Source organism: Elgaria multicarinata, chromosome 10 (genome assembly GCF_023053635.1).
Source record: "Elgaria multicarinata webbii isolate HBS135686 ecotype San Diego chromosome 10, rElgMul1.1.pri, whole genome shotgun sequence".
NCBI lineage: Eukaryota > Metazoa > Chordata > Lepidosauria > Squamata > Anguidae > Elgaria > Elgaria multicarinata.
The window spans coordinates 22,671,886-22,699,763 of NC_086180.1; the positions used below are offsets into that span (position 1 = coordinate 22,671,886).

General features: G+C 40.0%; 1 protein-coding gene across 1 annotated transcript; it reads left to right on the forward strand.

The window, feature by feature from the left end:
* On the forward strand, nucleotides 1-27,878 carry LOC134405029 (melanopsin-like). Its single transcript, XM_063136088.1, has 10 exons — nucleotides 1-194; nucleotides 1,411-1,566; nucleotides 6,176-6,309; nucleotides 8,897-9,100; nucleotides 13,976-14,147; nucleotides 15,467-15,625; nucleotides 16,397-16,504; nucleotides 20,957-21,131; nucleotides 26,103-26,252; nucleotides 27,378-27,878. The coding sequence occupies exons 1-10, from the start codon at nucleotides 1-3 to the stop codon at nucleotides 27,771-27,773; spliced, it is 1,848 nt and encodes a 615-aa protein (XP_062992158.1). The 3' UTR covers nucleotides 27,774-27,878.

The following is a 27,878-nucleotide window of genomic DNA, read 5'->3' on the forward strand; positions in this document are numbered from 1 at the left end:
ATGACTGGAATAAATGATATACGTATTATTGATTTTTTTTGCTCAAGCCAATTAATCAGAAGAGTCCTTCTGCAGAAGCTTCCCACCAAGTGCCTTCTTTATTGGAAGTGCACTAAGAAGCAAAGGGCTTTTTTAGTGGTGGCATCCCAGATGTGGAATGTCCTTCCTAAAGAGATTTGTGTGATGCCTACATTATATTATTTTCAACACCGACGTAATACATTTTTATTTTTATTTAAGAAATGTTGTGGGCTGCTGTATTTTTTATTTTATTTTTATTTATTTAAGCATTTTCATGCCACCATTCAGCCAAAAAAGGCTTTCACGGCAGCTTACAAAAGTATTTCTTGACAGTCCCTGCCCACAGGCTTACAATCTAAAAGACATGACACAAAAGGAAAGGGGATTGGGAGGGAGGAGGAGGGGGAAAAGGAAAGCAAATTCAGGCATTACAATCTTAGTTACAAAGTTCAGCAGTGACAGTTGACAGCAGCAGGGAGGGGGCTCTCAGCTGGAGCTGGACCCAGGCACGATGGAGAGGTGCCTGGCTGCTGCTTCCTCCCTCACTGGTGGCCTCTGCAGTGACGGTAGCAGGAGGGAGGGGGCTCTCAGCTGGAGCTGGACCCAGGCACGATGGAGAGGTGCCTGGCTGCTGCTTCCTCCCTCACTGTATATTTTAGTCAGTGCTTCATTTTATCATTAATGTTATGGTTTTGTATATTTTATTGTTTTATGAAATATTTTGCTGTTTACCACCCTAGAATCTATTGACTTAAGCCTGGTATACAAATGTTTTAAATCAGCAGCATCACCATAATCAAAACACTTCATCGATTTATGGCATTTTATATTATTACTTATTTTATTTGAGAGGGAGGCCAATGCCTGATCTGTTCACCAATGAACAGATTAATTAGGTGTTCTTCCCTTTGTATTGTTGTGTGGGAAGCTGGGTTTCGTGATTCTTCCTAACACAGCCCCCTTCCTCTCATCCCACATAGAAAGCAATATCCAAACCAACACACACAATAGTTATTTGAACTTGAGATATTTTACATTTTGCATCTATGTTACATCCTGGATAAGGAGATCCAGAGTTCAAGCAACCCTGTGCATAATGAAGGGAAGTGAGGAAGGGTGAGGAGGAACCGTGTCAGCCCTGTGGCCTTTTCCAGATCCAGATCCCAAGTAATTCTTGAAGTCTGTTGATGCAAGTATAACATTGTTTGAGTCTCTAGAAGTATATCAATTCTCCTTTTCATGTTAAAAAAGAAGGATGCTATATATTACATGCTGTAATTATTACCTTTTACTCAAATACCACAATAGCTGCAGTAAATAATGTTGTATTGCATGCTTTAACAAACGTCTTAAATGAAACCATATTGAAGAAAACCATATTTTGCTTCCTCTGCTGTTTTTCTTCCAGACACAGAATCTAGGAACTCAGCAGCGAACAAAGGTGGATGTTCCTGATCATGTTCTTTACACTGTCGGCTCTTGTGTTCTTGTAATTGGCTCTGTTGGAATTACAGGAAACCTCCTTGTTCTCTATGCATTTTTCAGGTAAGGTAGTTTTAACAGATTGGTGATAAGCATGAAGGACATTTTTATACTTCTTTGAAGAAGGGGAAATAAACGGCTTGTGGAGCTGTTCAGTCAATACTTCCCTTTTCGGCCTTCCACATGGCGGGAGATAGAACTGACCAACTGCAGGACCAGGGACACCTCATACTCAAATCTGGAATCTCCTGGTTCAAAAGCAGGGGTTTCCCTTATCTCACCTCACAAAGAGATGAGATTTGGAATGTTATAGTTGGAACAGCCCATACATTTCTGTGGTTGAATGTGCTTGAAAGCCTGGCGTTAGACGTGTGCTGAATCCATTTTATTTTGTTTCTAAAATTATGACAAAAAATGAGTGATGACACATATGGAAAGCTTTGCTTTTGTGACTGAATGCTAGAATCATAGAATAGTAGAGTTGGAAGGGGCATACAAGGCCATCGAGTCCAATCCCCTGCTCAATGCAGGAATCCACCTTAAAGCATTCCTGACAGATGGCTGTCCAGCTGCATCTTGAGTGCCTCTAGTGTGGGAGATCTCATTACCTAGGTTCTGCTTGTTTTAATAACTGATATGTTGGGGGAAGAGGAGAATAAGAACATCTCATCTGTAACTAATTTCTTAAACCTACTTCAGTACCTGGGAAAAAAGGTCAGTTATTTTATTTTATTTAAGTTCATTTATATTGCCACCATTTTTCCATCCTGGAACTCAAGGTGGTGTACAGAAAGTACTCAGATGCTTTCTCATCCAAGCACTGATCAGATCTAAACCTCCTTAGTTTAATGTTTCAGACTATAACATGGAATGTGGTAATATAGTATAAAATTAACTGTTGAAATTAAAAATCCAAAACACTTTCCCTGGGATTCACAGGATGATATATTCTACAACCTGCAGGCCTAATGTTGCTATCTATCTGTGATCAAAGGTAACGACAGACATTCTAGATATTTTGACTACAACTCCCATAATTTCTGACCATCAGACCTGCTGTTGTACTCCACAATTTTTGTTGTGTCTGCAATCTCTGGTGGGTGCCAGGTTGCCTACTCTTTTTCTAAGGTATGGGAAGTGAACACTCAGTTGGTGCATTCCAAGGCACATATTTTCAGAGCAGATGATAGCCCTATTCAGGCATTCCTAAACCATGTGATTAAACCCATGAGGAGGAGAAGCCTCTATGTCATTGCTTCCATTGCCCTTGTGGAGGGTGTCTTTCCAAAAACAAGAGTCTCCTGTATCCAGGGAGGCCAGTGGAGACTTGTGGCTCTGATTTCAGTAGGTCTGTGATCCATTCTGGGTTTCTTTCAGAACCAGCCAGAACTCTAAAGGAGCTCTCCAAGGTGCAAAAGCCATCTGGGGATGGGGGTTCAGCACCTTAGATAATTCCTCTAGAGTTCTGGCTAGTTCTGATTGAATAAATTCACTGAAATTGGAGACAGCGGCTTCCCCTGATGAAGGCTCTCCATGTGATTCAGAACACTGATTTTCCAGGTTAAATTTTAAAAGAGCCATGAGAAGACAGGCATTTGGAAATATACCTGAGCATTGCAGTTTGCAGAGGCAGTCATTCTGAGTTAATATGTTTTCTTCTGGGAAACCTGACATAAGATAGAGTTACTTGTATACAGTATTATCAGAGTACCCTTTACTGGGAAATCGTATTGCTGATGAACTTTGCATGCCTGTTTAATACTAGTTCATACCAGGCATAAGAAAAAATACAGTCTGAATGTTTACGTTTCACTTCTTCCTACTGAAATAAATTAGTACAGACAGTGTAGGGTAAAGGGCATTGTGCCATTACAATTTTAACCTTTTTTGACCAGCTGCTAACTAAAGCTTTATTCTCATTTTCTATACCAGCAGATTTGTAGTTCACTTAAGTTATAGCCATTAACTCTTCATTGTGGGTCATGGATTTTGATAAATTCAATGAAAATTGACAGTTCTGACTATACAAAAACTATTGGACTTGAAATAAAATAACACTGCACTCAACAGAATGCTGAGAGTTGTAGGACATTTTCTGTCTAAACGTGCATAAGATTGCACCCTAAGTTTGTTTATGGATGGCCAGTCTTTTGGACATAAAGGATTTCATACTCAGTGCCCTGATATTCTGATGAACATTCCATGGATGTTGCCAGCAGTGTTTTTGAGTTCTAGGTGAACTGAAATTGCTGAGTAATTCCAAATGGATCACTGAACAGCAGTCAGATAATAATGACTTTTGGTCATGCTAAATAGGGATTGCTTTGACCTAGTGACCCAAAGAAGCAGTATTAGATTTTATATTTCTTTTTCCTACCTCCTTAGTCAATCCATTTTGCCTTTGCCCACTAACACTTCAAGATCTATAAACTCCAAAGACTAACATATCATGCCAGTAACTGTAAAGCTGTGATTCAGAGCTTACCCAATTTTCTGGTACTGGCAGAAAAAGGTGATTGGCACAGATTTGCTACGAGGAAAAAATGCACAAGAAACTAGGGGCTCATCTACACCAAGCAGGATATTCCACTGTGAAAGCGGTATATAAAAGGCAGGAGACACACCACAGATTTATAGTGGTATTGAAGTGCACTGCAGGATCTATACTACTGCTTTATAGAGGAACTGAATTGCACTGAAACTATTGGGGGCCATGACACATCTATACCAAGCAGGATATAACACTATGAAAGTGGTATATGGCATGTGTCATGGGCCCCAACAGTTATCAATGCACTTCAATACCTCTATAAAGCAGTAGTGTGGCTCCTGCCTTTTATATACTGCTTTTATAGTGGAAAATCCTGCTTGGTGTAGATGAGCCCAAAGTCACAGTCCATGGCTAGACCAGGCCTATATTCCGGGATCATCCTGGGATCATCCCTATACATCCAAATGACACACAGGGGATACTGGGAGCAGGCAGGGATGACCCCTCCATTTGCCTGGGATAATCCTTAGGTCTAGCTAAGGTCACAGTTGGACAAATATTAGTTTCATTTGGTTTTTAAATTTCTGGGAGGAGATCACCTTTGCCATTTCAGTTTTCATCAATGGGAACTTGAGGAACTACATAGGAATACTAATGTGAAATCCATCGGTAGTTCTATTATTTCAACTGTAACTACATAGTACACTAATACTTCAAAATGTAAATATAGATTCATACATGACTACAACATACCTGGGTAGTTTTATTGTTTTCTCCCTATTTTTCCCAAAGTTACGTACAGGCACACATGCAAAGGTGTAAATTTCCATTCAGTTCTACTTTAGACATAGACATATCACACGAAAAGCAGGGGATGCATGGTATTTTATTTATTTATTTATTTATTTATTTATTTATTTATTTCTCTTTCTTACTAGAAATGGTCATGCCACTTATGCACCTATCTATACATGGGGTGAGACATAACCCAGGCTACGGGGGGAAATGGAATTTGCTGTGAAACTAGCATAAAATTATAAGCCGAAACTAACATAAAATTATTGCTACTCTGAATTTAAAGCAGAAGCATGGAATAGAGTTTATATAAAATCACTGTTACGCTGTTTTGCTTCATGGAGATAGGGCTCATCTACACCAAGCAGGATATTCCACTATGAAAGTGGTATGAAAATGCAAGAGCCACACTACTGCTTTACAGTGATATTAAAGTGCACTGCAGGATCTACACTACTGCTTTATAGTGGTAATGAAGTGCACTGACAACTGGTGGGGCCCATGACACAACTACACCAAGCAGGATATAACACTATGAAAGTGGTATGAAAGCGGTATATGGTAGATGTCAATGGGCCCCAACAGTTGTCAGTGCACTTCAATACCACTATAAAGCAGAAGTGTGGATCTTGCATTTTATATACTGCTTTCATACCACTTTCATAGTGGAATATCTGCTTGGTGTAGATGAGCCCACTGTCTATTCCAAGCCTCTACAGGAGGACATCCATTATACATATGAATTCATTGATAATTGACTTGGACACAGGGAAGATTGCATTTTCAATTTTGTTCTTGTAAGTTTTATTGACCATCTTATAGGAGTGGGAGTGGGATGTATATAGGGAAATAAATTCAGTGGGGTTTATATTGTGGTGATGTTTTTCTGTAGAAACTAGTCACATAAGCTTGGCTTAAGTAGATCGTAAACTTTATCCTCTTTATTAATCTTAATACATGATTATACCAGCATGTCCATGCATTTGTGGCCGAAAGAAAAGACAACTTCAGTAAACGTTTTCTGCCTGACTGCCTACAGACAATACATACTTGTTACAGGTGACTGGCTATTTACAAGCCTAATTTACAAAAAGGAAGGAATAAAAAATGATCTCACAACTGAAAGTTAGTAGAAAATACTGATATTCATTAATCCAAAACATCTTGGAGCCACTTGTAAAATGAGAAGAAACTGGTCCCTTAATTATTTTCTCTTTTGCAGCTTTCATTTCAAAAGGTTTATATACACATTTTGTTCTGACAAACGCTAAAACTACAGCTTAAAGAGTCAATTCAGTTTATGAATTGTATTATAACTAAAGAGAAATTAACTGAGAATTTTTCTTTCTCTTCTCCATGTTAAACATCATGATAATGCTCATTAAGCAACAAGAGGCTGAGGACTCCAGCAAACTATTTCATAATGAATTTAGCAGTAAGTGATTTCCTGATGTCTGCAACTCAGGCTCCCATCTGCTTTCTCAACAGCATGCACAAAGAATGGATACTTGGAGAAATAGGTACTTTTCCAGTACTGATTTGCATTTGAGCTTCTCCCCATTGTATGAAACTTGTCTTGGGCATGAAGTTAACTGTGGGCATGACAAGGTTGCTGACAAACAGGTCCTGTTCAAGAGATACTGAACACCTTGCCTCTTGTGCCTGTAAATTCAGTTCCTCCTTTCTGTTGCTTCTTTTGAATGAATAGAATTAACACTAGCATTAAGAAATACACAAAGATCACACACCTACTTAATTGTGTAAGACCAGTTACCATCAATGATGATGGATAAAAGTTTTCCTTTTTACTAAGCCAGGTGCAGGATTGTTTCCCCACCACCACCTTGGTTATAAAGAATGCTTTTAATATACACAGAAGGATGATGATTTTTTTTTTCAATCTGAGAGCTGAATTCCAATTTGGAAAGGGCCTCAGGGGTCACATTCCCGCAGTGGGCAGGGCTAAGGGCATGGTATGAGGACAACAACAGGAAAGCGAAGTGGCAAGGGCAGTTGCAATGGTTCCCACTTTGGATTTTTTTTCCCTACCAAGCATACAAAATACTGTTCAATTCTTTGTAGGTATGCATACCTACTCAGGAGTAAGCCCAGTGCTAGATTCCATGCGTACAAACAGCAGCTCAGTTCTATGCAATAGCTTTCATGCTTGCAAAAGGCAGCTCAAATGTTGGGCTTTTAAATGCTATCTTGTCTCCAATTTCAGATCAGAAGTAACAGCAGAAGAATCCTATAGGCCAGATGGGAACCTACCCAGACTTCATAGTCTTGGGATCTGTGTGTGGCTGCCACATATGGCAAGCCCCTGAACTGTGGGTTGCAGCATCTACCTAGGCAGTGAAGATCTCTCAGGCCCTGGACTGACACCATCCATCAAGTCTGGTGACTGGATTGTCTTAGACAGAAAGTTGTATAAGAGAGCTCCCTATTCTGCTGACAAATCAACCGATTTATCCATCCTCCATGTAAAACGGGGAAAGTTTTTCCCCGTAGCTTCAAAATTCCCCCAAATTTTCCATCTGTAAGCATTACTACATACTAATTTATCATGTATGCCTGCTAGGTAGTCAGTGCTATCCCTGTTTTAACATAATGCTGCATATATAGACTGGCTATAAGAATTCTGTCCTTCTTTAGAATCAACATTGCAATTATCCATACCAAATTATTCAAACTCTTAGCTATTTCTTCTATATGCCATTTATATGATACTCCATAGACTCTGAGAAACAACTTGTTGTCTCTTACACATTTTAGATTAAATAAAAGTAAGTTGTGTCTCTTCTGAACCAGAAAATAAACAGTACTGGCTGCTTTTTATCTTCATTATTTTTAAAACTGTCAAGAAATGCAACAATATCAATAATTTCTATATTCGTGATATATCAAAGCTGTGGTTTAGTAATCTCTCTTCAGAATATTTAACATGTTTTTTTAAAAAAAAATGGTTAAGATCATTATACACTAGGCAACATTCCAGGAAAAATGTAACTTTAATTGTATTGGATTTTCTTTGCGGCATTTTTCCATTAACAAAGTGAGCTCAGTTGCAGTCCGTACTAAGGTACAGAATACTTTGCTGTTTAAATATATCTTTGTTTAATTTTATATGTCTGGAGGCAGGTAGAAGGTATGTTGGAATTTACAGGTAGATTTCTGCGTGATTTGCAATAGGTTGGCAAGGATTTGCGACTTCCAATTATTTAATAATAGTAACAAAATTACGTTTCCTACCTTAATTAGGCTGCTGATACTTGGGGTAACCAGGAATAGACTGTGAAAGGACTGTTAATCTCAGTTCAGTGCTGGTAATGAAAAAAAAGTACCACAATGTGCTCAGAGACTCTCTTTAATTCAAAGTGTATGTATTTTGCACCTGGCTGTAGTCAGTGGATCATGGGGTTCTATATATATAAAAAAAAAACAAGTAAAATTATAAGCCTGAAGTCCGCACACTCGTGCTTTATATTATTTTAAATACAGTGGCTTAATTTGAACGACTTCAAACCATTGTTTAATATTCTGTCTTGTTCTCAAGGTGATAACCATAGTTCCCTGTTAAATTGGGAAACTATAGTTAATTACAGCCATCCTGGTTCAATCACAGCTCACATGAAGGGGCTACAAGTGGAGGTAAAAGTATCCTGATTATCTCAGCTTAAGCCAAGATATTATCATCTGAATATGGCCGTAGTCGGCAAGCTTTAAAGTGGTGCTCTGACCTTACCCAAAGTGGTTTGGTATCACCTTCTTAAGCAGGAGGAATGTAACCATAAACCAAAGAATATTATGTGAAAAGGGAATCACAAGAAATAGGCCTTAGCTAGACCTAAGGTTTATCCCGGGATTGTCCCAGGGTCATCCCTGTTCATGTAAATGACACACAGGATATCCCGGGAGCAGGCAGGGACGATCCCGGGATAAACCTTAGGTCTAGCTAAGGCCATAGTGTCTGCTCACCACTATATCCAAATAACCCCTTAGCATGTCAGATCTGAAAGGATACATATGGTCTGTTCTGTTTTTGTCTTTCCTCACTTTTCCTATTTTGAAAACTAAAAATATTATGTCTTCTTTTTTCTGCTTTAGGTTGTAACTTGTATGCTTTTTGTGGGGCACTTTTTGGAATAACCTCGATGATGACCTTATTAGCTATTTCAGTTGATCGCTACTGTGTTATTACTAAGCCTCTGCAGTCCATAAAAAGGACTTCAAAGAAGCGCTCGTGCATAATCCTTGTCTTTGTTTGGCTCTACTCACTGGGATGGAGTGTGTGCCCACTGTTTGGGTGGAGTATGTTACTTACTCTCTTTCTTTTTACTTTTTACACCATGTATGCTATATTGTGTACATTGTTTTTGCTTCCTTAGACAGGAATAGCCTAGTGACGTTAGCAAATGCACCCTAAATTAATGTTTCTAGGACCTTATTGTCAATGGTAATTCTATTTCTATTGTAGTGGGAGTATTCTCATTTTCCAGGTATGTTCAGCGTGAACAAATTGGCTTCTTGACTAACAGGTCTGTGTAAATACCTATCCTGTCAAAGGAGGGAAGGCATCATCAGTCAGCTGTAGTTATTCCCTATGTTTCCCATTAAGACAGCTGCTATATCAATAGAATCAATTATTGGTCATTCCTGTTTGTTTTGGTTTTGTTGTTAGAATTTTTTTGAAAATATACATTTTTATTAGGAAGCCACTTTGAATTGTCCTTGCCATAGAGTGATGTGGTATAAACATAAAAGTGTGTGTGCGTGTTTTGTATGGCGGGGGTGGGATTTTCTGCTAGAAAGCTATAGATCACTATTTCAGTGGCCTGGTTCAAACATAATGCTAATCCATGGTATGGGTTGTTGAATTCTGGGTTATCATGATGTGTGAAAGCGGCCAAGCTAACAAAAAAACATGGTTTGTTAGCCACAAACAACTCAGAAAAAGAACCCATAATTTCTTGTTGGGTTATAAAGACTGGGTTGTTTAAACCATGGGTTGTTGTTACATGTGAACCCAGAACCATGGTTCACTAGGCTACAGAGGCAGTGGTCAAAAAACTGTAGTACTGTATCGCAAAAGCATTTGGGATTCAGGTGAGGTAGGATGGAAAGAAGCAACCAGGGATTGAGAAAACAAATCATGGGTTTGTGTTATGTGCAAACCAGGCCAGTGTAATATTATAAGAACCAGAATCAAATGTTACACTTTGATTTGATTTTTCTCTGCTTTCCAAAATGGAGATGGATAATTTGTGATGGATAAGTGGTAATAATTAGTAATGTGGGTCAAAGGAACAAGAAAAAAGCTCCAGTTAAATTGTAAATTCCTTTCCTGGCTTGTTTTTAAAAACACAGCTCTTCCTTTTGAATATTCTAAATTGTACTGAGATTAGTGCATATATACACATTAACTGAATTGATTTCATCAAGCAAAGAGGATTTTGTGACACTTAAAAGCTTCAGATACCTCATTTTATATGCAGTAAAAACGAAGTTAACTAGAACTGCACTTAATGTCTTTAGATAAGTATTCTGTCTTATCTATTGATGTTTTCCTAATTAGTATTGGCATCTTATTTTTAGCCTTAAACTGAACTTTTTTCCAGTGCTTAGCTTCTTGTGTATCCACATACAAGATATTTTAATCAAGGTATCCAATAACATTACTAAACATTGGCAAGATTAAGAGAAATGTCATCAGGGTTGTCTTGTGAGGCATTTAATGACTAAGGCCCAGTTCTGAATACAGGCCCCAACAGCAGAGTTTACATAGAGCCTCATTAATTCTGTCTTTCTTTCAGTATGTAAACATCTGGTGCTGGGTTAAAAGAAGGGATTTTCTGCAGTGTCTCTGTTATTTGTAAACAGCAGTTGAAGAAGGTTTATTCTTCTTTTTGCTTTACCTTTAGACATTAGGAAAGCATAAAATTTGAAGTCTGTATTGCTGAGTCTGCCAATGATTTTTGTAGTTATTCGAGGTCCTGGTATGAAACCCTTTAGAAAAACGAGGGAACATCCTGATGACCATTATTTTAGTAGGGAGCCTGCAATTGAACTGCACTCACTATATTTTGATGAGATGTATAATACCCTATTTCTTCGATTCTAAGACGCACTTTTTTCCCCATGTAAACATCTCTAAAAATAGGGTGCGTCTTAGAATCGCGGGTGTTTCTTAGGGATTTTTTTTCTGTTGGTGGTACTGAAATTAGTGTGCGTCTTACAATCGAAGAAATACGGTAGTGACCATGTTCAGATGACACACTTAGCTGCAGCGGATAAACATTTTGAGCTAAACGTTATGGCTTAGTATGTCATGTGAACCATTCCTAACCATGGTGGATACATAACCACGGTTTAACATGTTCTCTAACCATTTCCTGCAAAAGGGTTAAGGGCCTAACCATGGCATAGTGTATTGTCTGAACAAGCCCATTCTCTTCCCAGATGAAACTCAAGAGAAACACAATCTTCCTGTCTGCATCAGAAGCCACTGTGCGCAGCACTGATTGGCTGTAGTTCAGTGGGCAAAACACAGCCCACAGAAAGCATGTGACCTCTGCTGCCCCCCTAGTGTAGCCCTTGTTGCCCCATTAGTATTTTTCCCAGAAAAAGGGGAGTAAGATATAGTTGGCACCAAAATTCTGCTGCAAAGCGCTATGGAGGTTACATTTTTGAAGCTAAATTTATCTATTCTAAGCCTCCGTAGCTGCTACAGAGCCTTAGAAACAGACTCCCCCCTTTTTTCCAGTAGGTCGGGGGGCGGGGCAAAATTGCCCAGACCTCCTGTAAACCATTGAATCATCGAAATCATTCTTTCCTTTCCCTTCTGAATTTAATGAATATACATAAAGCACTTTAAAAATTAGGGGGAAAACTGGACAGCCCAGCTCCAGGCATGGGTGAAGGGGGAAGACACACTACAGAGCCTGTTCAATGAGCTTGCCGGTACACCTGTCAAGCAAACTGTGAAGGTCTGGGGCAAAAGGAGGAACTTAGGTTCACATTGTTGTAGAAAAAACAGCATGTACAGTATATCTATGTGCAGGTAGTGATAAAGGGAACATTACTTGAGACTGTTGCTCTACTAGCTGTCTGAAAGCTTATTTATGTAAGGATGAGAATTAAGCTCATTTATACCATGAAAAATTACTGCAAGGCACTTTTTAATATGCAATATGCTTCACAATTTCATTTTACTTCCCCTCCAATAACCCTATGAGATATATTTGTATAATAACATCCATTTACAGAAGCAAGTTATCCATAGCTAAATAAGGAATTGAACCAAGTTTTTTAGACAAACCTCCACTGAACAAAATCTACTTACAGTTTTGGAATATTTTATAAGCTATTTGAAATTGCTACTGCTGTGTAACTTTGATAGAATTGATAGAAACCTGAATAAGTGATTTATGATTCCATTTAGAAGAAATTACCCTGATATAGTAGCCCTGAAAGACTCTTAATTAAAATGGCATTACCTGCTGCTACATGCAGATAAACCTTATTAATAAAGGTTATCAATTTTGTATGAGTAAAAGTAGTTAACTGTATCTCTGCTCTTTGCCATCATTGTTTCTACAGCATTTCTTGCTACCCCAGGAAGAATTTAGTATGAATGTTTGAAGAATTTCAAGGAAGACTGACAGTTTTTTGATTATCTGTGCATAATACATTTATTCTTAATAAGATACGCCCACCTGGGTGGCGGGCTACTTACTTGCTTTAGCCAGTATAATTCATATAGCATGTTCCAGGATAAGACTTGAGCTGTATAGCAATTAGGTCAACAACCCCAGTTCTGCTCCTCCCAGTGTAAGCCTATATGTGGTATCTACCACAGATTGCAAGTGATGGCTTGCTCCAGTATCCAAGGCAGTGAGCCTGTGTGCACCAGTTGCTGGGGAACATGGGTGGGAGGGTGCTGTTGTACCATGTCCTGCTTTGTTGGTCACTGTTCGACCACTCTGTCCACTGTGTGAATGGAGTGCTGGACTAGATAGACCCTCAGTCTGATCCAGCATGGTGCTTCTTATCTTCTTAACTAATGCCAGGGCACATAGGGACAAAGCACTGGCGGCAGACACTGATGTCATCTGCTACCACCACCACCCTTAGACATCCCTGCTCCCTCTGAACGTAGCGGCGGTGAGCCGCTATTCTGACCTTTAGGACACCTCCAGGGACCATAGTTTGCACACTTAGATTATTTATATCCTTGCTTAAAGAACAAGTTCTTGCAAGCCAACTCACACATGCTAGAACAAAACAACAACAATGTTACAGTAAGACATGCACTAATTAAAAACACAGCAGTTAACAAAACATCAAAACCAATTTAAAAATCAGTCCAAAACTTTTTCATATCCAGTCTCATAACTGATATAAAGGGGATGTGGCATAGATCACTGGGAAATGAATTATGCATTTATGGTGGCCACTAGTGAAAAGGTACTGTCAATATAACCTCTAGTAACAAGCCAGAGGACATGACCTTAATATTTGTATAGGTTCATATATAAATAAATGCTCCTGAATTTAAAATAAACAGAAACCCTGCGCATAGAAAACTAGATGTTAGAGGAAAGAATTCATCTAGCCTTTCAGGGACACTGATCTGGAAGAACATTCAAACACAAAAGCCCCCCAACCTTCTGACTGAAATGATGGAGCCCATATCAGTGAGAAATGAGCCCTAGACACACTTTCTTGGGAGCATCTTCTATTGACCTTTACTTCTGAGTAAAATGCATAAGATCAGGTTGCAGTACATTATAGCACAAGATAGCTAAAAGCATTGTTCATCCTTCCTCAACTTGATGTCTTGCCAGCATTCCTGATCACTAGCCATGCTGGTTGAAACCTTTAGTTCTCCTTTTATTTTAGCATTACTGTTATACAGTAGTTTTCAATTTTAAACTGTTAAAATTTTTGGGAAGACTGAGACAGTTATATTTAGTTAAACTACAGTATAAAAGTAGCCTCTGGCTCACACAAGCTTATGCCACAATAAATGAATTAACATTTAAGGTGTTGCAAGACAAACTGTGTTTATTGCAACAGACTAGCACACTGTTTCCTATGTAGTGTTGCCATTTTCTTCTTAACTGACAGGCTCCTATGTCAATCCTTATTTATGCGCTGTTTAATGAGTATGCTAATTGTTCTTAGGCTCCTATATACCAGAGGGTTTGATGATCTCTTGTACATGGGATTATGTAACCTATTCTCCAGCAAACAGAAGTTATACCATGATGTTATGTTGCTGTGTGTTCTTCATCCCTCTGATCGTAATCTTCCATTGCTATATATTCATGTTTCTGGCAATTAGGAGTACTGGCAGGTAAGCAGAGCGCTGAAACATATTTCTTTGTCCGGAAGTCAAATATATTTTCATAGGTGATCATGTGTTACCTAAATTGGAGATTTCGCCTCTATCCAAGACTTGCTTAATGAGATAAGATGACACATAAAAGGAAATGTCTGTTTTTGTGAACACTCCTTGTCTTTTTTGGCCTTTCCTTGATAATGTTTGGCTCTTAACTCAGTAACATTTTTCAAACAAAGGTTTGCAATAGCCAGCTGGGTAATTATTGTGTTGATCCAAGAGAATGAAGATGCAGGGTAAATTAGGTGATATTTTTCATTGAACCATTATCTAGAGGCATGATCTGGCAGAAATTCAAGCTTCATAAAACTAGATTGAAATAATGTAAATAATGTCATGTTCGCTTCGTCTTCTTTTGCATGCAGCTTTTGTAATGTCCAATTGGAACTTTGGTATCTCTCCTCATAGTGCAATATGTGTTGGACATTGAACTTCTCATCATGAAGGAGGATGCAAAAGTTTAACTTTAAATATTGCAAAGAATGTGGAGAATAGGAAGTGCAAATCAATGACACTTCCTTTCCTGCCCTGTCTGTCCCAACACGCTTGCGTTGATATAACATCCAAAACTACTACCGCCATTAGCCACCTCACAGGGGAGGGATGAGATCAGTATATTTAAAAGGATAGGGAAGAAACTGATTTCAAATTTAGAGAATACACATGCATGTTCTCTTTCTCTTTCTAAAGAGCTGTAAGAGAAACAATGTCCTTTGTGTATATTGTTAGCAATGTCAGTCACATGTTGAATACAAGGGCAATTATAGGCTTGATGGTGAAATACGCAAGGTGCCCTCCACTGGGACCACTAGAACATCCCTCATGTGCCCCTACAGAGCTTACTAGAGGGCATATGAAGACAGGAGGTGGGCAGTTATGGAGATGGGGGCAACAGAGTTGAAAGCATGCAGCTCTGGCTGACTGATAATTCCTTCAGCCCAGCACTCCAGAGAGAAGTGCTGAATGAAGCAGCTTCAGCTGCTACTGCCTTTATCTTTCTTATCCTCAATGCCTCAGGGCCCTGACCCTGAAGGGGTGGGTCCCAGAGGCAATGGGAATAAGGAAGTTATTGGAGCCTGCAGCCCCTTCTCTTGACAATGCTGAACCATTAAACATTTAAATGAAAATTAAAGAGGGAGAGGTTGGCATCAGCCGGCGTGGGCCCTCTAAGGCCCATAGGCCCTGGCATTTGCCCCACCATACTGGATGCTGACACCAGATGTGGATGAACACAATCTCGCTCATTGAAATATCTCCTTCTGTTTCTATCACAGGAACGTCCAGAAATTAGGATCAACCTATAATAGGAAATCCTCTGTCTCCCATTCCATGAAGAGTGAATGGAAGCTAGCAAAAATTGCTTTTGTGGCCATTGTAGTGTTTGTTTTGTCGTGGTCTCCATACGCTTGCGTTACTCTGATTGCGTGGGCAGGGTAAGTGGCAGGCTGCCAGTGAAGTCAGTTCAGTCAAGAGCAGATCAAGATGAGGGGTGGGGGTGGAGAATCAATCTAGCCTGGAACTTCAACTCCCTTGAGAGATGTGAAAACATGTTTCTCTCTTGCTTGCTCTGTGAATGAGACTTAACTGTAATACATGCTGTCATCTGCAAGGAGTAACATCTATATACAGAAGCTAAAATAAACACCTAGTTAGAGGTGATTCCCCCCCCCCCTTGAAATATTTCTGCAGAGAAAATGGAGCCTGGTGCACTATTCTACTACACATTTCAGATGAATAATGCATGCGTGGTTTGGCACCCACACACCCTTCTGTTTGCATACAGATAATCACTTGTGGATAACCATCATATTTTGGTTCAAAATCCCAATATTCACAACATAAAACTCTTCCAATGTTTGTTTGGCACCTGCCCTATTCATGAAAATGATGTGCCATTTAGGATAATTAAAGGCATCTAAAATACACACATTAGCTGAAAAACAGCAGGTGATGAGAGTCTTGAAGTCTGGGCTTTGATGCTGGACGTGATTTCCTCCCACTGAAGTAATCAACCTTTCCTCAGAAAACCTGAGGTTTGATCTAAAAAATATATACTTAAGAAATATGTTTCCCCCCCACCCGAAAGATGTTTGTCAAAACATTGCTGCCTCACATACATCAGGAAAAATCCAAACAGTTTTGTGCTTAGCTAATGAAAATGTACATTAAAAATAGTTTTCTGGTTCTGTTTTTCTTATTTCTAGCTATGCCAGGACCTTAACTCCATATTCTAAATCTGTGCCTGCCGTCATCGCCAAAGCTTCTGCAATCTACAATCCCATAATCTATGCAATCATTCACCCAAGATACAGGTACGGTGAATGCACACTTGTGATAGTAATTTTATATGGAAATAGGTATGGTTTTAAATGAATTTGGATGGTCAAGAAAAAACCTTCACTTGAATCACTTCACTTAAATCTTCCATTTGGCTTCATGTGTTCACATGAATTTAAGCAGCATTCATAGTAATAAATAGAAGTGGATAAACTCATTCTGCAGGATAATCTTGGAAGGGTCTTGTGGTCCATGTTCCAGAGATGGTCAGGGCCTACATTGAAGGGCTACAGTCAAAGGGGACAAAGGTCTTTCGAATTAATTTTTATTTTAGTTCTACCCATCTATGTTATGTTTTGGTTTTGCGAGCTCACTTTTAGGCATGTTTACTCAGAAGTAAGACAGCAACAGGGAGCAGCTCAGTACTATGCTTAGTTACTCAGAATCCATGGCAGCTGCATGCCAGCTCACAACTAGGACGGAACAAGCTACTTCTTCCCCTCCTCAAATGTGCAGTGACTGCCTGTTTACTCAGAAGCAAGGCAATTCCCCCCCATTGCATGGCGATAGTATCTTTACTCACAAGTAAAGTAGAATAATCTCCAGTAAAGTAAAGCTCACCCTGATTATCCCCCTCCCCATTCAGAAGTGTTCAAGCCTCACAGAAAATAAGAGTTTCTGAGGCTGCCGTTTAAGCTCGTGAAGGAGTGAGATGGGAGTGGATGGAGAAGCACTAATGGGAAGGAAGTGAGCTGAGTTAATGGGGTTACGGGAATTCGATCTTTTTCCCCACATACACACACATTTTCAGCTTGCTCCAAAGGTCTCCGGAAAGACCCAAGGGTGCTAGTACATGGAAAACATACCAGATCATGTTCCAGCTATTTAAAAACAGGGAAAGGGGGGCAGGGAGGAAAGTGGCAGTCGCTGGGTGGCAACGGTATTTTATCTTGTCGATTGTTGTGAACAGAGAGCTTCAGCTATTGGGCCAGAATGGAAAACACAGAATCATAGAATAGTAGAGTTGGAATTCATTTCAATTAAATGAAATGAATAAATCAATAATAAATAATTGGGTTGCCAGTCCTGATACAAAATCAAGCCGCAAGTGGGCAGATGTCAGGAAAGGGACATGGTGAACCCAGAGAGCAGCATTGGCTAGATTGGGAACCCTGGTGAGTCGGAGTAGGCCCTCTGGTCAGGGGTTATACACCCCTACCCTATGGGCTGGCACACATTGGTGATATCTTCAGTACATACCAAGGCCTAGAAGCCTTTGTATCATCTGCATGGTATTTCATTCTGCTGCCAGGAGGTATTGGGAAGGACAACAGTTTGCTCCATGGAACCATAATAGGCTCTGAGTCCCTGGATGTTCTTGTAAATGGGAGCATGATGCTTTAAGGCTCGGAGTGCTCCTGCATATGCAGAGGATATGTGGGTTAAATATGTATTTGTTCACCTACCTGCACCACTATTTCTTTGAAACCTCTTGCTTTGAATCCTTTTGCTTCTGCATGATACCATTCCGCCTTCAGTTCACTAACCAAGGTTGGATTAACAAGTAACATGAATACATTTGTAGAGTCAAGATCCAGCAAACTGAAGCTCCCTGCTTTATGTGAAAGGGCTTCTGTGTATCCAGAAAGTGCCTTTCCTGTGCCTTATGCTGGATTCTGTTAAAATATTTTGCAGTTGGTATCTTTATGAGCGGAATGAGAGGAACACTATAACGCATTTGTCAAGAGTCTCTTCTGCCCTGTGCAGATGATGTGAGTAGGTGAGCAGCGGACAATGCTTCAGTGGCATGCATAATTATTTACTCTTTGCCATGACTAGCAGAAGCCGTTATGTAAAACAATTAAATATATGCATATCTGCTTAATCTGCATAATTTGCAGAACTTGGTGTCAATTTTTGTTGCTTTTCTTTGAAGTGTATTATTCCTAATCAACCAGGCCTAGCTTAAAACATGCAACCACTGAAAAGGGGCATATTCTTTTCATGATAAGTCTGACTCTCGCCTGGTATTCAGCAATAGTTTGTATGCATTACAGCTTTCCATAGGGACCACTTACATAGGTGTCCTTGAAGCAGTAAAGAATTGAGCAGGAAGAACAAAAACATATTCACATTGAAAAGAGAGAGCTCGTGCATCCACTGATAGCAACTGACAGCTCTTGAGTCCCAAGATCATTGCTACATGATAATTGTGTCTGAAGATTATAACAGCACTGCGGCAGTTCATAGTTGAAGGGAGGATACTTTGGTTTTGTGTGTGTATCAAAATAAACCTTATTTCCAAGAATTCCCTCTGGCCGTTGACAAATGCCTTGCAGGGATATGCAATGCCAGCCTCTCTATTATGCATGCCATAATTGATTCCATTTTGTCTCAGGTCTATTAATCTCTGATCGGTGTTGAGTTCATTCGCTTACTGTCTACATCAAGTTTATCTCCAAGGCTAAGATGAAAACAATTGTGAAAATTTAGCATGCAGTGGAACAGAACCTATTTCCCATCAGGCTAGAGTGCTGTGACAAAAGCCAGATCGTTCTGTTGATTGTTCATTTCCTTTTATTCTTTCTCCTTATTTGGTTGTGATGATTATTGTAATGAAAAAGGAGGAGGTGTTTTAGGGATTGTTTGTAAATAACCTACAAAATCTAGATTATAATCTAGATTGTAGATTTTAATAGTCTAGGTTGTGCAAACAAACACTTAATTTATCCCTCCTATCCATTTTTAATAGGAAGGATGACCTGTTATGTGTTAACACAGGGAGGGAGAAGGGGAGAGAGAGATGAATTTTCTGACAAAGTTTTTCAGAAACTATATTTTACAAATAATAAGGTTCAAATAATATCCCACAATTGAACTCAAGCATCCAGAACTCTTGTTTTGGATTGTGCAGCTGGTATCCTTGATATTTCTTAAGCAAAAGGACATACTTTAAAAAAAATATTAAAGATATGTGACCACTTGGTGGCAGTGTAAACCATCTGTGTGATTTTAGCTTTGTCAGCAAATGGGTCAGAATTAGTTGAAGTTTGTCTGGGAAGAAAGCTACCTCTGGTGAGGGATACAGATTTTTGTAGTATACTAACATTTCTTGAATTTGAGAAACAAATACTTACATCTCCATCCTATGCACAATTTAGGCCAGCTGGAGGGCTATAGAATGCAACCGAATAGTGCAATCCAAAGGCATTTACCATTAAGTAAATCCCAAAGAGTTAAATTTAGCTTACACATTTGTAAACATGCTTCAGTCCCCTTGCACAAGTGGAGCTGAAAGCCATACCAGCTTTGAGTACTTAAACTGGCATAGCACCAGACTTATGCTATCACAGGATCCAGTGGAATAGCAGAACTGTTGGGTCAGACTACCCAAACCTCATATTTAAGGTGACCCTATGAAAAGGAGGACAGGGCTCCTGAATCTTTAACAGTTGTATTGAAAAGGAAATTTCAGCAGGTGTCATTTGTATATATTGGGAACCTGGAGAAATTTCCTTTTCATCACAACAGTTAAAGGTGCAGGTGGCCACTCTAGTATAGCTCCTGCACCTTTAACCATTGTGATGAAGAGGGAATTTCACCAGGTTCTCCATATATACAAATGACACCTGCTGAAATTCCCTTTTCTATACAACTGTTAAAGATATAGGAGCCTTGTCCTCTTTTTCATATGGTCACCCTACTCATACTGCATGTAGAAGTTACTCGATGCTGTAGCATGAATTACGGCAGCCACATAAATTTCATTGTGTTCAAGACATCTCTATTTGATATTTGAATTGTGAGAGCCTGAAATGTCCTAAATGCTTGACCTGCTTCTGTATTTATTGTCTTAGAATGCAGCCAGGTTGCCCGTAGCGCTGAAGTCTCACAGCTTTCTGTGGAAATTAAGCACACCATTAGCTGTAGAACTGCAGACTTAAATTTTTGCCCTTCTCTGTTCTTTGAAGAATTGGGACACTTGCAACAAAAATATAAATATTAGGTTGGTTCTAAAGGTCCTTTCCCACATGCAGAAGGTGTCTTCCACCCACTGAAGGGCTTTTTTATTCTTGAATTCGAAGGCTGTTGACCCTTATGAGACCCAAAATGGCTCTCAGAATGCCTCTGTGTGATCACCTCCCTTATTATCTTTAAGTTCCTCCTTGCAGCTCACCTTTTCATGAAGCCATTGGCACAACACCTTATTCCCCATGCCCTACTACAATTAAGCCCAAGTATGTGTAATTGAAGTAATCACATATTCTTCCCTCTTCCTTTGCTGTTTCCCTGTATATGTTTTAGGTTGTAGGGCCCCTTGATGTTGGGACCTGTTGTTTGTAAATCACCATATACATACAAGATGCTAAATTGTAGTAGTTGTTGTTGTTATTTCTGCAAGCTGTCTTGCCAAGATCACATATTCTCTGGGTTGTCTTGTCTGTTTCACATTTGAAACACTTTTTATTTTTCCTCCTGCTTTTCAGGAGAACCATTCGAAGTGCTGTTCCTTGCTTGAGATTTCTTATACGGGTATCAAAAAGTGATCTTTCGACAAGTTCTGTCAACGAGTCATCATTCAGGGCTTCTGTGTCAAGCCGTCACTCTTTTGCTTCCAGGAACAAGAGCAGTTGTGTTTCTTCCATTTCTACTGGAGGAACAGTAAGTTTTGTTTCCATGGTGGTATGGGTGACAATCTTCCAGATCATGTTGGGCCTGTTTACACACACCACAGCAAATCGTGAGTTAATTAATTTACCCACAATCTGCCATGGTGTATACTGGGCACATTCCACTGACTATCAGATACAACAGGCTTTGTTTTCTCAATCCCTTTGTAGTTTTCCTCCTTCGCGTGCTCCCTCCCTGTATCTTAAAAGCTTTTGCTATGCTATAGCACTGCCAGCTTGGGAGGAGGGGTTATCATCAACTTTGTAGCCTGGTGAAACAATCCACTGTTCTGGGTTTACATGTAATATTGACCAACCAAAACGGAAACAACTCAGAATATCAGGCTCAGACTCGCTGGTGTGTCCCTGGAGGCTGAAGAAGACCAGGTAAGACAGGAAGCGGGGGAGGAAATTCTTCAAGCTTTTCCAGGAGTCAAAGAGGAATCTTCCCAAGAGTTTATCAAACAAGAGGCCCAAGTGGCCTGTAGGAACTCAGTCTCTTTCTGATGGGGAGGGAACATCAGGACTGACAGATCCCAGAGTCCGCTGCAGGGTCATGTGGGCAGACTTTAGAGGAGGTGGAAGGTGGTCCGTTAAGTTAGCTACTTGCCAGAGATTACAACTTGAAGAGCCGCCTTGAGGGAGGGGTAAAGCTTGTTGGGTACTGCAGGAAACTGTCCATTTAGTTGATAGGCAACTGCCTTGCTTTGTTAGGCTAATTAAGCTTAGAGGATAGCTCCTAGCATTCACACTTCCTTCAGGTGTGAAGAAATGTCTATGTACTGAATAAAGCTTTGTGGATTGCATGGCAGACCTCTTTATTGTCTCACATCTTGGCAGGAGGGTTTAGAATCATGACAGCAAGTCCACAACTCATGAACAAATCATGGGTTCTGTTTCTGGTTTGTTCATGAACCTACCCATACACTGTGCTCAACATCTAAGGTCCTCCTCCGAGTGCCTACTCCGAGGGAAGCTCAGAGGATGGCAACAAGGGAGAGGGCCTTTTCAGTGGTGGCCCACCAGTTATGGAATTATCTCCCCAATGAGGCTCACCTGGCGCCAACATTGTTATCTTTTCGGTGCCAAGTCAAGATGTTTCACTTCTCCCAGGCATTTAACAGCATTTAACAACATATGCTAAGTTTGTTTGTTTTTAATGGACCCCAAGTTTGTTTAAAATGGATACTGTTTTATACTGTTGTTTTTATATTTTTGATGGTTTTAAATTTTGTATACTTTTTAATGTTCACTGTTTTTAACTTTTGTAAACCGCCCAGAGAGCTTCAGCTATGGGGCGGTATATAAATTTAATAAACAAACAAACAAACAAACCATGCTTTGTTAGCACAGCCGTGTTCACACACCATGACAATCCAGAATACAACAACCCATACCATGCGTCAATTTTATGCACAAACCAGGTCATTGTGGAAGTATAGGGTCATTTCATATGAGGAAGTAAACCAAATGCAATTTAAACTAAATATTGTTTCTCCATTTAGGCACCAGCTAGCTATCTTCAGGAACTTGCTGTATTGAGCATAGGATGCAAAAGTTGATGTGTGGATTCAGAAAGTATTGTACTGTACAATCTTTAACAAAATATATAAATCAGAGTGACAAGCCAATCTTGGTAGAAATTAGGCTTTTATGTCTTTCCTTTCCTTCTGGAGCCAAATGGCTTAAGCTCACATGGGTGTGTCTGTGAGGGGGGAAATGCACCAAATAGCATGGGCGCAAAAGATAGCACCAATAGCTCTGGTGCTTAGAGAATTTGTATTAAAAAAATTATTTCTATCCAAAGGTGCTCAACGTTTCGGACTATGAGTCCTTCATCAGAAGCTATAACAATTCAAAATAAACAAGTTAAAATAGGAAAGAGGAGCAACACCCAGAAACTAAGTTACATTCTTTGAAAAATTGTTTTGTGAATCACAACTATTCTTGTATATAAGATTTGTTGTTATCAGAAAATTGCATGGAAAATTTCCAGCCTTTATACCTTGTCAATCCTACAGGGTAGGTATTATAGCTTGTTATTCATAATGAACAGATGTTGCAGTTTAAAAGTCAGGTTTCTTTGTTTTTAACATCATTGCTTCACACATTAAAGATAGCAAGCTCACATGGTCACATGCTTTGTCTTAGCTGAAGGTGCATAGAAACATACCTACCTATAGGCGCTTGAGAAAATTTTTCAGCTGTAAGGCATAGAGGTAGTTCACATGGCACGACAGCCCACTGTGACTTAACTTATCCACAAGGGCTGTTGCGTTGTGTCAGGTGTGAAGAAATTGGAAAAGAAGAAGTGTTGTCATCTCCCATCTCTCATAATAATGAACCCATGATAATCCAAGGAAGCTGAATGGTGGGAGATTCAGGACAGACAAGAGGAAGTACTTCATGCAATACATAGTTAAATTATGGAAGTTGCTGCCTCAAGATGACATTAAAAGGGGGAAAGGCAAACTTATGAAGGATGTGGCTACATGATGGCTGTATATTACCTCCAGTATCAGAGGCAGTGTGCCTCTGATACCAGTTGCTGGGAACAACAGTGGAAGAAAGCTGTTGCCCTGGTGTCCTGCTTGTGAGCTTCTCATACGCATCTGGTTGACTACAGAATACTGGACTAGATAGACCTTTGGTCTGATCCAGCAAGGGTCTTCTTACATAATCTAGTGCTGATTTTCTTTGTCATAAATATGCATGCACATGCACGCACAGACACACCTTTTGTTTTTAATAGTCAGATGCCTGGCATATCTTTCTGGTTAAACATTTATTTTGCTCTTTTTAAAAAGCCAGTCCAGAGTGGTGGTGATTTTATTTGAAACATGGGGGGGGGGAGTGGCAGAGGATGGCCATGTGACTGCAACGAGAGCCATCCAATCAGTACTCTGCACAGCTGGATTCTGCCAGAAACACTACATGGCCTTTACCCAGTAACTGGTAAAATATCACAGTGCAGTTTTATTAAGGAAGAAAAGGCCGATGTTTAAAAATAGCTATCACTTTAAAAACAGGTGGAAGGGTACATGAAAAGCAATTAAACAAAACCTTCTCCATCAAGCAGAGGAGACTACCCAAAAATACACTTTGAGAGATATTAAAATTATGGATAGTTTATAAATAATAAATGTCTTTTTTAAATAACTTCCCCACATTGTGAACTAAGACTGCAGTTCTGCACTGGGTTGAGTTCAATGACTTTACCCATAGCTGAGTGCACGATTATAATGTGAATGGTTGCAGTCAAAGCTCCTGAATCCTGGAATTTAAATACATCAGTTGAGGCAAAACTATACCAATATGTATTGAAATAACAGAAATATGAAATGAAACCAAGTTTGTACTCTTGTTATAACTTTTCAACTGTGTCTGCTTAAGGGAGAATGATCACATAAAAGGGATCAGGACATCTTGCCAAGATCTCCCACACTAGAGGCCTTCAAGAGGCAGCTGGACAAGCATCTGTCGGGGATGCTTTAGGGTGGATTCCTGCATTGAGCAGGGGGTTGGACTTGATGGCCTTGTAGGCCCCTTCCAACTCTGCGATTCTATGATTCTATGATCTCTGGAGCTTTGTTCCACAATGTAAATGAGGCATCTGCCTGCTCTAAAATGTTTTCTTGAACTGAAGAGACTCCATCCTGGACATAAGGCAGCATTCAAGCGCAACATCCAGGAGATGCACATGGCCTAATGTTTAATTTGCTGTAAACACCCTTATAGTCCAGTCTTCTGCATCTTTACCTAGAAGTCAGAGCCACTGAGTTCAATTTGATTTACTCCCAAGTAAGAGTGCATAACTGGAATGGGAAATATGTGGCCGTCAGACTAATTTAATGTGGAATGGTACCCATGTGGGAGTGGGAGAGAGATGGGGTGGCAGAGAGAGAGAGAGAGCACCATGTGATCCTGCAGTGCTTCACTTTTGGCGCTGGCTCTGCCCACTATATGATCTGTGTTCACCACCTTTGGCTGCAGCCCCCGATTGACTTCTATCATGGGTTAACAGTCCTTCATAGGAAAGGGGTTCCCCAGTCCCAGGATCAGTGTCCGTCCTTATCCAGTGTTTTATCCAAAACCATTTCCGTCCAGGAGCATCTTCTCCATTCACTTCAATGGAGAGGGGTGATTTCTGCATTTATCCCTTTCCACATGAAGCTCATGTTCTCCTGCTTAAATTAATGGGGACTCCTGTCTGGCAGGAAGACATCCATGCATGTAGATGGAGAAGCATACACAGAAATCTAGGCAGAGACATTTATCTGAACTAACCCTCATCGGTTTCTTTGGAAAATTGGTGAGAAATGGATTGCTATGTACTTTACGCTCTGAAAGTGCTAAGCATTTATAAATTGCAGTGGGCATAGCATGGGATGCTTTAAACACAAAGTCGGAAAACTTTTTGAACAGTGATGTACTTAACTGCCCCCTTGCCTTTCTTTCTATTATTTCACACTCCCCTCCGTTTGCTTCTTATATTCTTCACCACAAAGACTTTAACATTGAGCAAATGATGATCATAAAACATAGTAAGGCGCTCTTGAATTCCCTTGAAACAAATTCCCTTTCAGCTCTGTGGATAATGTTTAATAACATCAACGTTGTCTATTGTTCACTTACCCGATTCCAATAAACAAGGGATGGGGAACCTGTGGTCCTCTAGATATTGATCGCCTCCAATTCCCATCAGCCCCAGCCACACTGACCAATATCAGGAGCGTCATAGGTTCCCCACTCCATAATGAATAAACTCCACTTACAATCCTGTGCCCACTTATTTTGGAGTAAGTCTGGCTGACTGCTACAAGGAGATTCTATGCACCCATAGTCACTAGTTCATGGCCACTTGTTCAAACTTAGTGCAAACGTGTGTGTTTTTTATATCCATAGCTGAAAGGCAAAATATTTTTAACTTTAACAAATGGATCCATCCCAATTTCCTTTTTAGGCATGGGGTGATGTGGAGCTTGACCCTGTGGAGCCAGTCCATAAGAAACTGCAACCCCATCAGAGTAACTCTCTTTCATCAAAAGCAGAAGACGAGAAGAGTGGGTTGCTCATAAAGGCAGATACCTCCAATCTACCAACTGGAGAAAAGGTTAAAAGCACAACAGTTTCCATTGCTCCTTATCATAATGTTTCAGCAGCAAATCCTCTACAGACAATCCAGAATCATTGCCACATGATCACCCTTTCCTAGAGTTTTAAAATTTGTTCCTTCTGTGTTTCACAGATTGTCAGGTGCCTTTCATTCCAGTTTTGTTTTTAAGAATGTATGAGAATCTTGTTCCTGTTTGCAAATGAATTCCTCCCTGCCCCATTATTTTAAATGCTCTACAAGTGCATGGACTCCATGCAACTTGGAAAAGGCTGTCCACTGCAGAATCCATAGGTCAGATTCACTGAAATCTGAACGCGTGTGAATCAAGTGTAGTTTTCTCTGACATCCCTAACCCTACCTTACGCCTTATAGGTCCATAAATGTTGTGTTGAAATTTGTTTCTTCTAATCCATTTCAACTTGGCTTTTTCCTGTTTTGCCCCAAAGAACAAAACAAACGTCTAACACGCAAATCAAATCCTGCTCCATACAGCTAAGGTTGTAGGGGTGAATCCAAGAGTCATTTTCTCTGTGTGTTTTCCTCGTCACCATTTCTCTTCTACATAGACGCAGTAGTTACATTACCTCCATCCGCTTCAAATCCCACTTTGGGAATTGATACAAAATGGTGGGACCCACATCTTTCTTTTTTTAAAAAAATTTAAAATATCTTGTCTTTGAGGAGGAAGATGAAAAAGAAACTCCTGTTTCTCACTGAGAGTGGGAGACTGGCAGCTGCCACCTTCCTGAAACTGAAGATGGTGAGTACTCTGTGCATCCCTTGCTGATGCAAAAGAGGACTGATGGCCAGTTGGCCACAGTTCAGTGTCATTCTCAGAAGGCTTCCTCTTCATACATGGAAACTTCAGGCAATGACATTGTGGCTGGTGCACACATAGTGCACAATAAATCTAGCTTGGATAGTCCTTCTTTAAGCGACAGTTGTGCCATCACAGCCAGTTGCAAATTCACTGGCCCCATAAAATCCTGGAGCCTATGATTTAGGGACTGTCACTGCTGACTGAAGTTGACTGAGGCCACTCTTCTAGGAGAACTGTGATTTTTGCTGGAGATGATTGAGTATGGATTGTTGATATATATATATTTTCATTCTTCCCTATAGCTGGCATTGTCCTCCCTCAGTCTAGAGAATTCGCTTGGGAGTTCCCTCGGAGCAAACACCTCAGAACTGCTTCTCATGAGCAGTTCTTTAAGAACATCTTCTCTTCCGCTTGGCTTGAATAATAGCACCGGGGAGAGTACAGACACTTCTCAAGTGGAAGCTCAAGAAAACCCAATAAACGGAAGCTTGGACTCCTTCATAAGCCCTATCATCCCACAAATTGTCATTGTTCCTACCTCAGAGACCACTCTCTCTGAAGGGCAAGCTGAGCCAGTAAAAGGACAAGAGGAAAATGCTGATTTACTTTTCTCTCAAGGGAAGAATCACCTGTTGGACATAGGAAGGCTCAGCTCCACCACTGACCTCCTTGAAGCAATTGAGAAGCTTCTGTCATAAATATAGAAGAGAATAGCTATCTGGTCTCTTGGCTGCTTCTTTGCATTATTATACCAAAACCAAAAACTGAGAGCCTTGTAGATTAAAACAGAGGACTTTTTATAT

Coding starts and splice junctions, on each gene's coding strand:
- LOC134405029 (XM_063136088.1), top strand. CDS start 1: ATGACTGGAATAAATGATATACGTATTATTGATTTTTTTTGCTCAAGC. Junction 9,101..13,975: donor GTGCCCACTGTTTGGGTGGA/GTATGTTACTTA, acceptor AATTGTTCTTAG/GCTCCTATATACCAGAGGGT. Junction 14,148..15,466: donor GCAATTAGGAGTACTGGCAG/GTAAGCAGAGCG, acceptor TTTCTATCACAG/GAACGTCCAGAAATTAGGAT.